General features: G+C 45.2%; 1 protein-coding gene across 1 annotated transcript in view; it reads right to left on the reverse strand.

Annotated features, from left to right (window-relative positions):
* Positions 1 to 8,189, reverse strand: part of heg1 (heart development protein with EGF-like domains 1) — a 29,916-nt gene extending 21,727 nt beyond the window's left edge. Inside the window, exons 1-3 of the mRNA XM_072444125.1 lie at positions 7,973 to 8,189; positions 1,740 to 3,810; positions 937 to 1,382 (exon numbers count right to left, since the gene is read on the reverse strand). Of these exons, the coding sequence (XP_072300226.1) occupies positions 937 to 1,382; positions 1,740 to 3,810; positions 7,973 to 8,189 (2,734 nt within the window). The remainder of the gene's footprint in view (positions 1 to 936; positions 1,383 to 1,739; positions 3,811 to 7,972) is intronic.
* Between the last annotated feature and the right edge of the window lie 9,599 nt (positions 8,190 to 17,788).

The following is a 17,788-nucleotide window of genomic DNA, read 5'->3' on the forward strand; positions in this document are numbered from 1 at the left end:
TTATGTATATAGCGCTTTTCAGTGACCCAAAGACGCTGAACATAATAAAAAAAAGGGGGGGTATTTACAGACAGGGGGGGACAACACGTACAATACACATTAATATACAGATAAAATGAACAAGTAGAGAGAAAAAGATGGGGATGTAACAGGGGGTAGAAGAGTAGGCAATGGGGTAGAGGAGGCTAGGGGTAGGGGAGGTCATAGGCTTGGGTGAAGAGGTATGTTTTTAGGCGGGATTTGAATGTTGTGAGTGAGGGAGAGTGGCGGACAGGTTGGGGGAGGGAGTTCCAGAGTCGGGGTGCTGTTCGGGAGAATGCTCTGTCGCCAAAAGTTTTGAGTCGGGATGTTGGTGCGGTCAGGGTGAGAGAGGAGGAGGATCGGAGAGCTCGGGTGGGGCGGTGGGGGATGAGGAGGTCAGACAGGTAGGGGGGGGCAAGGTGGTGAAGAGCTTTGAAGGTGAGGAGGAGTATTTTAAAGTTTATGCGCTGCTTGATGGGGAACCAATGGAGAGAGCGGAGAACGGGAGTGATGTGTTCACGGGACCGGGTGTGGGTGAGGAGGCGGACTAAAATTTGCTACTGAAGTCAAACAATTATTATTTCTATTGTACAGTGGGATTTTTTTTTCATCATAAGGTGACTGACGGCTTCAAGATATCATCAGTGAAAATCCAAAGCCCAGTTAACAATTACGAAAAACAAAACACAATTAGTCAACGTTACTTTGATTAATCGTTGCAGCCCCAACTAACGATTCTTAACATTTAGTTATCACGATTATAAAGTGACCTGAATAATCACAAATATCGATTCCCCAATTAATCTCAACATCACCCTCTGTAGTGAGGTCAATTTCATATTCTAGCTGTAATATTTAAAAACCTGCATGTCAAAAGCACAGACAGAAAAGGAATAAAAGGTGAGCTGCACTCACTCTGAGGCGGTGGGGGAGGTTGAATAGCAGTGGCTGTGGTGGTGAAAAGCGGCGTCTTCTCCCCTCCGGCCCGTCTGCACGTGCTCTGGCTCTCGGTGCTCTGGGTTGGCGTCCCGTTTGTGGAGGCGGTAGTGGTAACTCGGGTGTGGGCTGCGGCGGTCACTTCCAGGGGACTTGTGCTTGTCTCGAGCGGCAGCGTGGTTGCTTTAGTAGGGGCGTTCGTGGTGGGTTTTGGGGTATTACTGGCTGCTACACTGGGGGAAGGGGAGGCTGTACTCGTCTGCTGTTCTGGCGTAGATGCTTTGGTAGAAAGTATCGTATGGGAGACGGTTGCTTGCGTTTGGGAAGCTGAAGTGGCGGAGTCGGTTGTGGCGTGTTTTGTTGGTGAAGTGTGAGACAGTGGGGCACTTGTGGTGGAGACAGCGGCTTCCTCGTGCAGCTGAGATCTGTGGAAGAATGCAACAAAACATCAGAAAGTATCCAATGAATATACATGCTGTTACTTTCAAACATACAAAATCTTGCAAGATGCCAGTTTAGATCACATTAAAGTGGAATGTGCAATTGTTTTTACTCTTTAAAATGTGAGTCCTTGCATGTAAAAAGAATACAGGTACTTACTTAGCTGACTCTAATACCGTACTAGTATCTAAAAGTACATTTTGGATAATAGATCTCCTAAAGCCCATCATGAAGACTTTTAATTTTGCAATGAAAACCCCCTAGTTTGCCTAGAGTGAGCCCTGTCCAAGTGCTATATATTTGTACATACCGGTATACTGATTGTATTGAGAAACATGTACCTTTCTGTTACAGTGACGGTTGTAGTTGTGGGGAAAACATCTGTAACGAGCAGTGGCGTTTCAGTCACAGCGTCATCCGTCCTGCTGCTGACTGTAGGGGGCGCTGTGGTCAGGCCAAAGTCCACTAAATCCTCTTCAGTTCTGGATGGGACCCCCTCTGTTCCCTCCTGCGTCTGAGTGCTCACACTGAGGACCTCTATTGAAACTTCAGTAGATGTTTCATAGTGGTAACTCTCCTCTCGGTTTGTGGTGGAGGTGTTTGTGGGTAAAGTGGCAGGAGAGAGCATCGGAGGTGTCGAGGAAACTACAAATTCAGTTTGGCTTACGCTGTGCTCTGTGACGGCTACAGACGGTGTCAAATTGGGTGTCACTTGTGAAGTAAAAGTTTGCTCATTTTCTGTGTAATTTGTTAACGTTTCTGTCCCACTAGATGATACGGGAGGCCCCATTTCTGAATATGTTTCTCTATACGAGTCAGTTTGGTGTTCTGTATCAGTGACTTCAGTTTGGGGCACTGAAATGGTATGAGTGTAATCCTCAGTCTCTTCAGTTTGCAGTGAAAGAGCCCAAGTGGCAGATGGCTGACTGGAAAGCGAGTCTTCTGTAAAAACTGATGAGGTGCTATTGTTTTGAAAAGAGGTAAGAGAAAGTAGCGTCCTCTCTCCTGCTCTGCTCATGGTGGTCGACGTGTAGGCGCTGTCCGTGTCAGTGGCTGTTTGTGAAATAAAGTCTGTTACGTCTCCAAGTCTTAAGGTGCTTTCTGGACTGTCGCGGAGCAAGTTTGAGTCCTCGCTTTCAGTCCAAGTCCAAACCCGAGGCTTCCAGGACATTGCAGGGGAATCCACGGGCCCCTGGTCTCTGTGGGTGCTGTCCGTCCCGTCAGTGCTGCTGTGGGTGTTGCCTGTCCCTTCAGTGCTGCTGTAGGTGCCGTCCGTCCCGTCAGTGCTGCTGTGGGTGCTGTCCGTCCCGTCAGTGCTGCTGTGGGTGCTGTCCGTCCCGTCAGTGCTGCTGTGGGTGCTGTCCGTCCCGTCAGTGCTGCTGTGGGTGTTGCCTGTCCCTTCAGTGCTGCTGTAGGTGCCGTCCGTCCCGTCAGTGCTGCTGTGGGTGCTGTCCGTCCCGTCAGTGCTGCTGTGGGTGCCGTCTGTCCCGTCAGTGCTGCTGTGGGTGCTGTCCGTCCCGTCAGTGCTGCTGTAGGTGCCGTCCGTCCCGTCAGTGTTTCTGTGGGTGTTGCCTGTCCCGTCAGTGCTTCTGTGGTTGTTGCCTGTCCCGTCAGTGCTTTTGTGGGTGCTGTCCGTCCCGTCAGTGCTGCTGTGGGTGCTGTCCGTCCCGTCAGTGCTGCTGTGGGTGTTGCCTGTCCCTTCAGTGCTGCTGTAGGTGCCGTCCGTCCCGTCAGTGCTTCTATGGGTGTTGCCTGTCCCGCCGCTGATACTGTGGGTGCTGCCCGTCCCGTCAGTGCTGTCGATGCCGTCTGTCCCGTCAGTCCTGCTGTCGGCGCCGTCCGTCTCGTCGCCCATGATGTGGGTGTTGCCCGTCCCGCCGTTGATACTGTGGGTGCTGCCCGTCCCGTCAGTGCTGCTGAGGGTGCGATCCATCCTGTTGCTGCTGCTGTGGGTGCCGTCTGTCCCGTCAGTGCTGCTGTGGGTGCGACCCGTCCCGTCTGTGCTGCTGTGGGTGCTGCCTGTTCCGTCAGTGCTGCTGTGGGTGCCGTCTGTCCCGTCAGTGCTGCTGTGGGTGCGACCCGTCCTGTCGCTGCTGCTGTGGGTGCCGTCTATCCCGTCAGTGATGCTGTGGGTGCCGTCTGTCCCGTCAGTGATGCTGTGGGTGCGACCCGTCCCGTCAGTGCTGCTGTGGGTGCGACCCGTCCTGTCGCTGCTGCTGTGGGTGCCGTCTGTCCCGTCAGTGCTGCTGTGGGTGCCGTCTGTCCCGTCAGTGCTGCTGTGGGTGCTGCTGCTGCTGCTGTGGAAGGCCTCAGTAGTGGAGGAAGAGGAGAGAGATGAAGATGGAGGCTCAGTAGTCAGACTTGTGGATTCCAGTGAACTGCTGCTTCTTTCAGCAAAGGTTTGTGCCTCGTCTAAATACAAAAATAAGACTGTATTAGTAAAAGCACCAAAAAACAACTATCCTAGTTCTAATAATGTAAAAAAAAACATCACAACTTTACGATTATTCACAATTAATAACACCACAATTAAAAAACAGCTTAGGGGTGAACAATTTTGGCAAAATATCATATTGTGATTTTTAGGACAAGCAATACATGATTTGCATTGTATGTATTAATTGTAGAAATCAGTTTGAAGTTAACATTTAAAACACATCCAGGAGCAGTAACCTGGACTGCAAAACTAATATAAGAATCCCGTGCATTAGCAGCTTTTAGACAGAATAAAGCAGGATAATTTGCTGTTTGCAGAGGAAATTGATTGAATTGCCATCTTTGTGATACAGTGATGCGACCATTCTCTTCCCATCACCAAATAGTCCTCTATATGTGACCAGCTTTATGGAAATCAAATCAATCTTTCTAATAAAAGAAAGCAACATAATTATTATTAAACAACTTTACATTAACTTATTTTTGAGTAATGATTGATTTTAATTATCTCAAGATTAGTTCTTCTTACAGTGATATGATGATATGATGATAAGTGATTCATCTTGACATCCCTATAGCTCCAAGTTCATAGTGTTGCTGTGTACTTGGGCAGGACACTTTGCATGTGTGCGTGACATGTGGTGCATGTACGACTATCTAACTTGTTTAAAAGTTATTGAGAATGTATCATTTCTGTACTTTCAGAGACAAAATCACTTTCATTTATGCCCAAGGGGAAAGTATTTTTGTTACAGTTGCAGTAGACCAGTAGAAGCAAAAAAATAAATATAAAGGGTTATTTACTGCATTATGGTAAAAGCGACTGTATATTGCTTCTACTAAAGAGTAAATTGACAATGCTGGAGAGTGGAAATGTTAAAACAGATTGGATTTTTTGCCAGAAGGGGGCGCTCAAAACACAAGCTGTAACTCAAAAGCAGCTTCACATTTCCTTGACAAGTTGAAGATGCTGTCAGGGGAGCTGCTGCATTGTCCAGAAGTCAAATCTTTAGGGGGAGAACAATGGGAAACCACCGTTGTCAATGGAAACAAAGGCTTAAAGTCCTAAATATGGACGTGTCTGCATCCTGTGGGACGGGGTCATTTCCTTCCTAAAGTGGAGTGAGTGCAGAGCGAGCTCAGAACCATCAGCCTGGAAATGGGTGTGTGCTGCTGCTCATTGTCTTTGGAGCGCTGTGTCACCCGGTTCATAACTGTTATGATCTCAGAGAGGCAGAAAGTCATTTTGCTCTGCTTTTAGTGAACTCTAGAATGCAGTAATGCAATATTTGGCGACTATTAAAATAATCTTAATCATAACTGGACAATACAGACTGTAAAACACATGCAAGAAGACTTTTTATACTAAGACAATTACGTTTGTAAATCAAAATGTAAAATAATAATAAAATAAAATGCAAACACTTAAATTAGTAGATATTCTCTATCTAGAAGCATTCAGTCATCCACTTTGTTTGGTTAAAATCTTTTCAATTTAAATGTACAATATAAATAATCCTTTGACTGGTCGACTAATCAAAAAATGATCGCTGACGTTTGAAATCACATATTAAACTCCGTCGAGTGCACTTTGACGAGACTCTAGTATAATTTTATTTCAGTTATGTAGTTTTATTTTAGTAATAGACCTTTGTGTGTAATATCAAATGACAAAAGTAGTAGCCTGGTAATAACAGCTTTGTAAATGACTGAAAAGGTCTACTTGCACCCTTTTTTATTAAAATCATGATTTAGGTTTTTGTGTTACGATTTGAATAAGTTTGTCTTGTTCTGTAAAACACTTGGATTTACTTTATGTACAAATTGTGCTCAGCAAGCAGCAACATAACCAGGAACAATAAACCTTAAGAAGTGGATTTACTGCGCAATGTCAAGTAAATAAATAATAATAAACAGTATTTGTAATAGTAATGGTTTAAGTAGAAGTGGTACACAACACTGCAACAGAAAATACAGAACACATTTAAGTTGAATTAAAATTAAATTGAATGATTAAGTCTTCAGTTCATCCACCAACTCGATCATAAATCATGTATTAATTTTACTTTGCCAACTTTCCCCTATTATTCTAAATAAACTATTTATAGAAGGAGAAGGACGACTTGTTTGGATTATTTCAAGCAAACACTCTAGTAGGACTCCACTCTAATTCTAACAACATGTATTATCATAATGTGGCTTATTACAGTAATTATTTGCAATGAAGTGTTTTATATTTTTGCAAGCGGAAATTGACTTTTACTTTTCTATTCACTTCCTTTGTGTGACTCCATCATTATATTTCCTCTGCCTCAACAATAACACGTCGACAGAGGAATGTGGTTTTGGCTGCAATAGACAAAAGCCTATTGCTGTGTCACCTCTTCACGTCAGGACAGGGACAAACACTTCAACTATGACTGATTGTGTTCAATAGAAAGAGTTTAGTTTAGGCCTTGTAAAATACTGATAACCTAATCCTCTGATGATAATAACGTGATGCTGCCAGCACATTTCATTCATCTTCATAATCATGTGCAGTACTGTCATAACCATGTGCAATACTGTCATAATCATGTGCAATACTGTCATAATCATGTGCAATACTGTCATAATCACGTGCAATACTGTCATAACCATGTGCAATACTGTCATAACCATGTGCAATACTGTCATAATCATGTGCAGTACTGTCATAACCATGTGCAATACTGTCATAACCATGTGCAATACTGTCATAATCATGTGCAGTACTGTCATAACCATGTGCAATACTGTCATAATCATGTGCAATACTGTCATAATCATGTGCAATACTGTCATAATCATGTGCAGTACTGTCATAACCATGTGCAATACTGTCATAATCATGTGCAATACTGTCATAATCATGTGCAATACTGTCATAACCATGAGCAATACTGTCATAATCATGTGCAGTACTGTCATAACCATGTGCAATACTGTCATAATCATGTGCAATACTGTCATAATCATGTGCAATACTGTCATAATCACGTGCAATACTGTCATAACCATGTGCAATACTGTCATAACCATGTGCAATACTGTCATAATCATGTGCAGTACTGTCATAACCATGTGCAATACTGTCATAATCATGTGCAATACTGTCATAATCATGTGCAATACTGTCATAATCACGTGCAATACTGTCATAACCATGTGCAATACTGTCATAACCATGTGCAATACTGTCATAATCATGTGCAGTACTGTCATAACCATGTGCAATACTGTCATAATCATGTGCAATACTGTCATAATCATGTGCAATACTGTCATAATCATGTGCAATACTGTCATAATCACGTGCAATACTGTCATAACCATGTGCAATACTGTCATAATCATGTGCAATACTGTCATAACCATGTGCAATACTGTCATAATCATGTGCAGTACTGTCATAACCATGTGCAATACTGTCATAACCATGTGCAATACTGTCATAACCATGTGCAATACTGTCATAACCATGTGCAATACTGTCATAATCATGTGCAATACTGTCATAACCATGTGCAATACTGTCATAATCATGTGCAATACTGTCATAACCATGTGCAATACTGTTACATGATGTCAATCACCCTGGTGCAATATTTTCTGTCCATTTAACAGCTGTAAATAAGAGTTTTATTTTTATTACGAGTATAAGAGTTTTTTCTGTTTTTTTTTTTTTAACAATACATCAGTTTTTTTATAATTATACTTCTGTGCCTAATATGTTTCTGTACCTAATCTGTGTTGCAACAGTGGAATTTCCCCATTGTGGGACAAATAAAGGTTATCTTATGTTATGTTATTCTTCTGTGATTGTCCAACATGTTGCCAAGTCTTTTATGTGGCTGTTGGGTCAAACGGTCCCATCAGAATGTCGAATTGAATCGATTAAAACGTTGCCTCGTGTTTAAATGTTCTTTGTGAATGTGATTTTAGCCAAATGCACCTGCTACAGACCAGATACCACGTTGATCCATTCTAGATACTGTGTAAATGTTTGGTTTTGAAGTGTGTTTTCCCATGATGCACTCCGGCTGGCACAAAGGGAGCTGCACTTGTCGCCCCCGGGCCCGGTCCCTCACCCAGCGGCCCCTGCGCCCTCTGCACTCACCCCGGTGCTGCAGCCGGTGTCCCGGTGATGTGGACGGGCTGTGGCTGTAGACATCAGTGAAGACATCCTCCTGTGCAGAGGAGGACGAGTTCAAGTCTGTTGTAGGGTTGGCGCTTTGGATATGTGGGGCCCCTGTCCCGAGGGGCCCCGGCGCACACAGAGCGACCATCGACAGACACAGTCCCAAGACGTGACTCCAAAACCACGCGTCTTTCATTGTCATACGGGCGCCAATAGTATCCGTAGAATCAAATAAAACCCAGAGTATCCTCCCGGGGACACCATGGAAAAGCGCTGCAGTTTAAGAGGACTTTCAGAGGAATGAGGTAAATCGTGGCAGAAGGAGGAGGAGGTCCTGCACCGCGGCGCGGAGCGGGAGATAACAGGGCCAAAGCAACAGGCTGCGGCCAGTTATCACAGCCAAGAGCCCAGGGCCCGCCTCCTCCTCCTCAGCCCCACGCAGCGTGTTCAGCCCCACGCAGCGTGTTCAGCCCCACGCAGCGTGCTCAGCCCCACGCAGCGTGCTCAGCCCCACGCAGCGTGCTCAGCCCCACGCAGCGCGCTCAGCCCCACGCAGCGCGCTCAGCCCCACGCAGCGCGCTCAGCCCCACGCAGCGCGCTCAGCCCCACGCAGCATGTTCAGCCCCATGCTCATGCTCAGCCCCATGCTCATGCTCAGCCCCACGCAGCATGTTCAGCCCCATGCTCATGCTCAGCCCCACGCAGCGCGCTCAGCCCCACGCAGCATGTTCAGGCCCATGCTCATGCTCAGCCCCATGCAGCATGCTCAGCCCCATGCTGCATGCTCAGCCCCATGCTGCATGCTCAGCCCCATGCTGCATGCTCAGCCCCATGCTCAGCTCCATGCTCATGCTCAGCCCCATGCTCAGCTCCATGCTCATGCTCAGCCCCATGCTCAGCCCCATGCAGCATGCTCAGCCCCATGCTCAGCTCCATGCTCATGCTCAGCCCCATGCTCAGCCCCATGCAGCATGCTCAGCCCCATGCTCAGCCCCATGCTCATGCTCAGCCCCATGCTCATGCTCAGCCCCATGCTCATGCTCAACCCCATGCTCATGCTCAGCCCCATGCTCTGCCCCATGCTCATGCTCAGCCTCATGCTCAGCCCCATGCAGCATGCTCAGCCCCATGCTCATGCTCAGCCCCATGCTCATGCTCAGCCCCATGCTCAGCCCCATGCTCATGCTCAGCCCCATGCTCATGCTCAGCCCCATGCTCAGCCCCATGCAGCATGCTCAGCCCCATGCTCATGCTCAGCCCCATGCTCATGCTCAGCCCCATGCTCATGCTCAGCCCCATGCTCAGCCCCATGCTCATGCTCAGCCCCATGCTCATGCTCAGCCCCATGCTCAGCCCCATGCAGCATGCTCAGCCCCATGCTCATGCTCAGCCCCATGCAGCATGCTCAGCCCCATGCTCATGCTCAGCCCCATGCTCATGCTCAGCCCCATGCTCATGCTCAGCCCCATGCTCAGCCCCATGCTCATGCTCAGCCCCATGCTCAGCCCCACGCTCCTCACACACGTGTCCCGCTGCTCTGCGGCTTTCTCTGGACCAGTGTCCCGCCTTATCGGGGGAATAGGCCTTTAACTCAAGTATAATTATGATACAGTTTAACATTCCATAATAGACTAATAGGTAAAAGTCTAGAGCCTCGTTTTGACGTGTGGTTGAAAACACGGGACTAAAAAATAGCAGCCGCATACACTATCTTCAATTATCTTAGTTGATGGAGTTTCTTAACCTGCCCAGCCGGATGAATTCTCGCGATATTTGAGAGTTCACAAACGGAAAATATGTTAATTCGATTCCATGGATGTAGAGCAGGGGTGTCAAATATATGGCCCAAACGTTTTAATCCGGCCCGCCGAACATTTTGAAAACATTTTTTTTGTTTTGTTCATAGAACCGTAGTTACATCCATAACCGTTTTTAGCGCTAAAACTACATGTCCCACAATGCCGCTGGTGGCCGCCCCTCCCGTGCGGCTCTTCAGTGCCCTGTGTACTGCCGAGGGAGAAGTGCAGAGAGAAGTAAGACACGCGTTTGCGCACTTTACAGCACTTTTACGCACCTCAGAGCAGAGGTCTGAGCGAGGACAGAGACGTGTGGTTTGGGAAACACGTGGAAGAAAGAAAGAGTTTTTCCGGTGACGTCATTTCCGGTGAGTGTGTCGCGTTTTCAGAGCTGTTCGTTCTTAGAGCCTTTTACCGATTAATCCACGAATTATACACACTATTTACGCATCATATACACGAAAGTGAACGTTTGATTTCTCCGCAAACAATCCGGAGCCTCAAGCCGCTCGCTTTTCAGTATTTCGTGGCTTAAAAAGCCCTCCTCACTCTCTAGCTCCAGCCTGAACTAGCGTAGCCTAGCCGCTAGCGCCATGGCTGGATCTACCTTTACCTGTTTGAGCTGTCATATGTCGAGTCAGAACACCTTCTCTGATGATAGGTGCGTGAAGTGCAGTGTAGTGGTAGTTTTGGAGGCCAGGGTTACGGAGTTAGAAGCGCGGATCCGCTGTTTAGAGGAGCTTAAGTCCAGTTATAGTTCGGTTTTAGCGCGAGGGCTACCGGACCGCGCTGCAGGGCGTAGCATTAGCATTAGCAGTAGCAGTAAGGCCGAGCTCAGCCCCTCAGCGTCTCCCGTGCAGCCGGGACTAGACCAGGAACAGAATAGGGACCATTTTGTGACAGTTCGGAGGGGACAAGGCGCTAAACGCCGAACCTCAGAGCGCCGTGAGCTTCACGTCTATAATAGGTTTTCTCCCCTCAGCGATCACACGCCCGCTGAACACACGAGAGAAACTCTTGTAATCGGGAGTTCTATTGTTAGAGACGTGAAGCTGCCAGCTGCTAGCGTTAGGTGTTACCCGGGGGCCAGAATGGGTGACATCGAAGGAAACCTTAGGATCTTAAAGCGGAGTAGGACCCGTTTCCGGCGAGTCGTGGTTCACGCAGGCGGTAACGACGCCCGGCGGAGACAATCAGAGGTGCTCAAAGTTCAAGTAGCCGCGGTGTGTGACCTAGCGAAGTCGATGTCGGACACTGTAATATTTTCTGGTCCCCTGCCCAATCGGATCAATGCTGAATTGTACAGCCGTCTCTCAGCATTCAACAACTGGTTATCCAGATGGTGCCCTCAAAACAACGTTGTCTTTATTGATAACTGGAGTGCGTTTTGGGGAAAGCCCGGGCTCATACGCAGGGATGGCATCCATCCGACTTCGGAGGGTACATCCCTATTAGTTCGGAATTTGACCGATAGTCTTAGTTGTGTTAAGTGACCATCTAGGGATGAGCCCCAGGTGCAGAGCAGCAGTTCAAGACGCTCCTCTGTCGCTGAACTCTCGCCCGTTCTGTTACATGTGAAGTGTTCAGATTCAAGACAGATAGAGACTGTGTGTGTCCCTCGTGTCCCTCGTGTCCCTCGTACAAATAATGCCAAAAAGTCACATCTCAGAAAAAATATTTCAGGCGTCAGACCAAATAACTTAAGGAAAATAACAATCACAAATGACACAAATACACAAATGAATAAACACGTAAAATGTGGACTGCTAAACATTAGAGCAATTTCCTCCAAATCGCTCTTAGTTAATGAATTAATTAGTGACTATAACATAGATCTTCTAGCTCTAACTGAAACGTGGCTTCAACAAGACGACTACGTCAGACTAAATGAGTCCACCCCACCCAGCCATGTTAACTTTCAGACTGCCAGGAGCACAGGCCGAGGTGGTGGTGTGGCAGTGATCTCCCACTCAAGCCTACTCATGAGCCCTAAAACTAACAATGCATTTCACTCATTTGAAAGCCTTATGCTGTCAATCACATGTCCAAATATGAAAAACCAAAAAGGAGTTTTGTTCATAGTTATCTACCGACCCCCTGGTCCCTACTCAGAGTTTTTAACAGAGTTTTCTGACTTTATATCAAACTTAGTGTTAGCCTGGGATAAAATAGTTATAGTTGGAGACTTTAATATCCACGTGAACATGAGTGATGACGCTCTCAGTAATGCCTTCAGCGCCTTGTTAGACAGCATTGGTTTCACTCAGAATGTAAATAAACCGACTCACACTCACAAGAACACTCTGGATCTTGTCCTAACGTATGGAACAGAGATTAGTGACCTCATTGTCCTCCCTCAAAACCCTATATTGTCAGATCATTTCCTAATTACCTTTCAGTTTATTCTTAAAGATCATCCAGTCCCACAAAATAAAGTTATAATGAAAAGGACAATATCTGAAAAATCTATCTCAAAATTCAAAGAAATAATAGAGCCAATATTCAGTGACATGTCATGTGATCCTGCTGAGAACAGCTTTAGTCCCAGTTTAAGTGATCAATGTGTCGACTTGACCATGAATTCTCTGAAGTCTGCTCTTGACGTTGTCGCGCCGTTAAAACAGAAGGTCATTAGGCCAAAGCGCGCCTCCCCATGGTACAACCAAGAACTGCGTTCACATAAACAAAAAGTTAGAAAGTTAGAGGGATTATTTCGTCGCTCTCACACAGAAGAATCCCTAAAAGCATGGAAAAGTTGCCTGCTGTCCTATAAGCAGGCTCTGCGTAAGGCCCAAACCAGATATTATTCAAATCTAATAGAAGTCAACAAAAGTAACACTAAATTCCTTTTCAGCACTGTAGCTAGGCTAACAAACTGTCACAGTGCAGTAGAGCCCTCAATCCCAGCTACACTTAGCTCTGATGATTTCCTCCTATTTTTTAATAATAAAATAAAAACAATCAGAGATAAATTAGATGAAATTACCCCCGCTATTAGCCCTGAACTAGCCCAAGCTGTAAATCTAACGTCCCATATAAATCCACCTGTAAACCTAGAAAGGTTCACAGCTGTTGATCAAGCAGAGATAACTTCAGCCATTATGTCCTCTAAAAGCTCAACTTGTGTCCTAGACCCCATTCCAAGCAGACTCCTCAAAGACATTCTTCCCCTAATTATAGACCCTATTCTTAATATAATAAATACTTCACTCGAAAGTGGCTATGTTCCACAGTCCTTCAAACATGCAGTCATTAAACCTCTTCTGAAAAAGCCTAATCTAGATCCCGACCTATTGGTAAACTACAGACCTATTTCAAATCTTCCCTTCGTCTCTAAAATCCTTGAAAAAGTTGTAGTAAAACAGCTTTGTCGCCACCTGCAGGACAATAACTTATTTGAAGTTTTCCAGTCAGGGTTCAGAGCCCACCACAGCACTGAAACTGCACTAGTTAAAGTCACAAATGATTTGTTATTAGCCGCTGACGATGGACTGGTCTCAATCCTGGTTCTGTTGGACCTCAGCGCAGCGTTTGACACCATCGACCACAACATTCTACTGCAGAGGTTAGAATGTGATGTAGGTGTTGGAGGAACAGCCCTCAGCTGGTTTAAATCCTATCTATCTGATAGGTTCCAATTTGTTAATGTAAACCAGAGCTCCTCACCAAGCTCTAAAGTAATTTACGGTGTGCCACAGGGTTCGGTACTCGGTCCAATTCTGTTTACTCTTTATATGCTACCATTAGGCAACATTATCAGAAAGCATGGCATTAACTTCCACTGCTATGCAGACGACACTCAGCTGTATTTATCAATGAAACCTGATCAGAGCGATCAAGTAGACAGACTTAGTACTTGTGTGAAGGAGATAAAAACCTGGATGACACTAAACTACCTGCTTCTTAACCCTGAAAAAACCGAGGTCATTGTGCTTGGCCCTAAGCATCTACGAGACGCTCTATCTGAGCAGATAGTCACACTGGACAATGTCAGTGTAGCCTCCAGTTCTACTGTAAGAAACCTTGGAGTCTTATTTGACCAGGAGCTCTCATTTAAAGCTCATATAAATCAAGCTTGTAAAACAGCCTATTTCCATTTGCGCAACATCGCCAAAATCAGAAGAATCCTGCCTAAAAGTGATGCCGAAAAACTTATCCATGCATTTGTAACGACTAGATTAGACTACTGTAACTCCCTGCTTGCAGCGTGTCCTAAAAGCTCCATAAAAAGCTTTCAACTGGTTCAAAATGCAGCAGCAAGATTACTAACAGGAACAAAAAGAAGAGAGCACATTACGCCAGTGCTGAAGTCTCTTCACTGGCTCCCCGTCGAGTCTAGAATCAAATTCAAAATTCTACTCTTGACCTACAAAGCCATAAATGACATGGCCCCATCCTACCTCAAAGATGCTATAGAACCATATCATCCAAACAGAGCTCTTCGCTCTCAGAATGCTGGCCTTCTGGTGGTGCCAAGAGTCTCTAAAAGTACTGTAGGAGGTAGAGCGTTTAGCTACCAAGCTCCTGTGTTATGGAATCAGCTCCCGACCCATGTTAAATATGCTGACACAGTCTCTTCATTTAAGTCCAGGCTTAAAACGTTCCTCTTCGAAATCGCTTATGGTCAGAGTAGTTAGGAACAGAAAGATAAACCCACAGCTTCAGCTACGCTGCCCTAGGAGTAACTATGCTGGGGGAAGTATGACAGCTTGAGCACTATCCTCTTCTTCTTCTGACTACTTATGCTATCAAACAATATTTATTTTTTGATTCCACTTGCAAACTGTTCACCGCCTTCTTTTCTTTCTCTCACTCCTGAGGACCTGTGGACCCAGATGCCCCTCCCCTGGTGAAGTGGTCCCTGCCCTGTGAGGACGGTCCCTCATCTGCCTGAAGAGTGGCTCCAGTTCGCCTCAGTCGGTCCCTCATCTGCCTGAAGAGTGGGTCCAGCTCGACTCTGACGGTCCCTCATCTGCCTGAAGAGTGGGTCCAGCTCGCCTCCGACGGTCCCTCTTCTGCCTGAAGAGTGGGTCCAGCTCGCCTCCGACGGTCCCTCATCTGCCTGAAGAGTGGGTCCAGCTCGACTCAGACGGTCCCTCATCTGCCTGAAGAGTGGGTCCAGCTCGACTCAGACGGTCCCTCTTCTGCCTGAAGAGTGGGTCCAGCTCGCCTCCGACGGTCCCTCATCTGCCTGAAGAGTGGGTCCAGCTCGACTCAGACGGTCCCTCATCTGCCTGAAGAGTGGGTCCAGCTCGACTCAGACGGTCCCTCTTCTGCCTGAAGAGTGGGTCCAGCTCCAGTCTCCTTGTGTCCGTCTGTCCGTCTGTGAGAGTCGGATCTCTCCTTCACTGGAACTCCTCCAGGTTTCTACGCTTTTTTCCCAAAGAGGTTTTTTTGTAGTTTTTCCTGGCCGAGAAGGAGAGTCTAAGGACAGAGGACCCTGGGACATCGTCCCTCGCCACCACAGACATTGTCTGACTTCATCGCCACCACAGACATTGTCTGACTTCATCGCCACCACAGACATTGTTGATTCATTTCTCCCTGTGGCCCTCAGAGGCAACTGTTGTTGTGATTTTGGGCCTTACAAAAATAAATTGAAATTGAAAGAAGAAGGTTTTGTGAATGTTAGAGTTGTGCTAAAAGTGGAGTTAATGTGGAGCTAACAAGAAAACAAACTTCTGTGATGATGCTCTGTGAGGAAAACATCCTCTACAAACCAAGGAAAGGAAACAAAGATCAGGAGCCACAGGTAAAAACACAGGTCAGAATGTAATAAAGTATGAACATGACATCACACTAATGTGACTGTGACACAAACACAATGACCTCAATTGAGTCACTACATGAATAATTTTGTCACTGAGATCAGCTTAAACTATGAAAATATCGAGCTCATATTGAGTTTGAGCAGAAACATGTCTGTGATATCAACATTTCACATCAGAAATCACATCAAAAGTCCATGTTCCTGTTCCTGCTGCTGCATGAATATGGACTCAGTCTTTCACCTGCTGCACATTTGTGCATCAGTCTCCACAACTATTACTAGACTGTAAAAAAGCTATTTATTTCTTATATTTTTCATTGTTTTATTTTGTACATAATATTTGGCCCATGATTTGACAAGAGTTTGGTTTGATGGAAACTGTGGCTCATGCACTTATTCTATATTTTCAAGACCAGAGGCGTAACTTAACCTCCTTAAACGCTCCATGTGTGTTTGTATTTAGTGGTGAGTCAGTTCAGGTGTAAAGAGAACTACAGAGAACTACAGAGAACTACAGAGAACTACAGAGAACTACAGATGACTACAGAGGACTTCAGAGAACTACAGAGAACTACAGAGAACTACAGATGACTACAGATGACTTCAGAGAACTACAGAGAACTACAGATGACTACAGATGACTTCAGAGAACTACAGAGAACTACAGAGAACTACAGAGGACTTCAGAGAACTACAGAGAACTACAGATGACTACAGATGACTTCAGAGAACTACAGATGACTACAGATGACTTCAGAGAACTACAGATGACTACAGATGACTTCAGAGAACTACAGAGAACTACAGATGACTTCAGAGAACTACAGAGAACTACAGATGACTACAGAGAACTACAGAGAACTACAGAGAACTACAGAGAACTACAGATGACTACAGATGACTACAGAGAACTACAGAGAACTACAGATGACTTCAGAGAACTACAGAGAACTACAGATGACTACAGAGAACTACAGAGAACTACAGATGACTTCAGAGAACTACAGAGAACTACAGATGACTTCAGAGAACTACAGAGAACTACAGATGACTACAGATGACTTCAGAGAACTACAGAGAACTACAGATGACTTCAGAGAACTACAGAGAACTACAGAGAACTACAGGTGACTACAGAGAACTACAGATGACTACAGAGAACTACAGATGACTACAGAGAACTACAGAGAACTACAGGTGACTACAGAGAACTACAGAGAACTACAGGTGACTACAGAGAACTACAGAGAACTACAGAGAACTACAGATGACTACAGAGAACTACAGAGAACTACAGGTGACTACAGAGAACTACAGAGAACTACAGGTGACTACAGAGAACTACAGAGAACTACAGAGAACTACAGGTGACTACAGAGAACTACAGGTGACTACAGAGAACTACAGAGAACTACAGGTGACTACAGAGAACTACAGAGAACTACAGAGAACTACAGATGTTACTTAGTACTTTTAAAAGGTTTTTTAGATCTTGAGAAGTTTATTTTGTTAAGTCAAATACAATATTTTTTAGTTCCAAATACCTATTTAACAATATTTAACAATAGACTAAATGTTTATCTCTGCAGATCAACTCTGAAGTTGTGATGACATAAACTGAAGCTCAGTGTTGGTGAAATTACACTTTACACTACACAGTTTATGAGAACAAACGTGTTTGTAATTTCTTTTAATGTATCCAGTAATTGCTTCAAAACAGCGTAGGCTATATAAAGCTATTTATTTCTTATATTTTTAATAGTTTTATGTTTGACGTTATGTTCGGCCCGCGACCCAGCCTGAGCGTCCAAATTCGGCCCGCGGCCCAAAATGTGTTTGACACCCCTGATGTAAAGTGTCACATATTATAATAGATCCATGAGTGCCACACATATTATACTGGCATGAGCCAGGTTTCCCTATAAGATTTAATTATGGACAGTTGAAAAAGATTAGAGCTTGATGCAGGTTTGACAGCTTCCATCATTTTGCAGGTATTCTGATGGCAAGGCAAATAGAAGACACATTTTCAATTTTTGTCTCTCGTTTATCTCTATTACGTCATGTGTTTTATTAAGACTTTATTTTGACATGTTATAGATGGACCCTAGGATATTGGTTGATCATTTGATTGATTGTGAAGCCAAGGAAGTGTAGGTACGTATTGTGTGAAAGCCCAAGAAAAAAAGATAATTCTGTAATCTGAGAAACAAGCAAATACCCGTGATC

Source organism: Eucyclogobius newberryi, unplaced genomic scaffold, assembly GCF_026437365.1.
Source record: "Eucyclogobius newberryi isolate DKJ021-1_F unplaced genomic scaffold, fEucNew1.0.hap1 SCAF_14, whole genome shotgun sequence".
NCBI classification, from domain to species: Eukaryota; Metazoa; Chordata; class Actinopteri; order Gobiiformes; family Gobiidae; genus Eucyclogobius; species Eucyclogobius newberryi.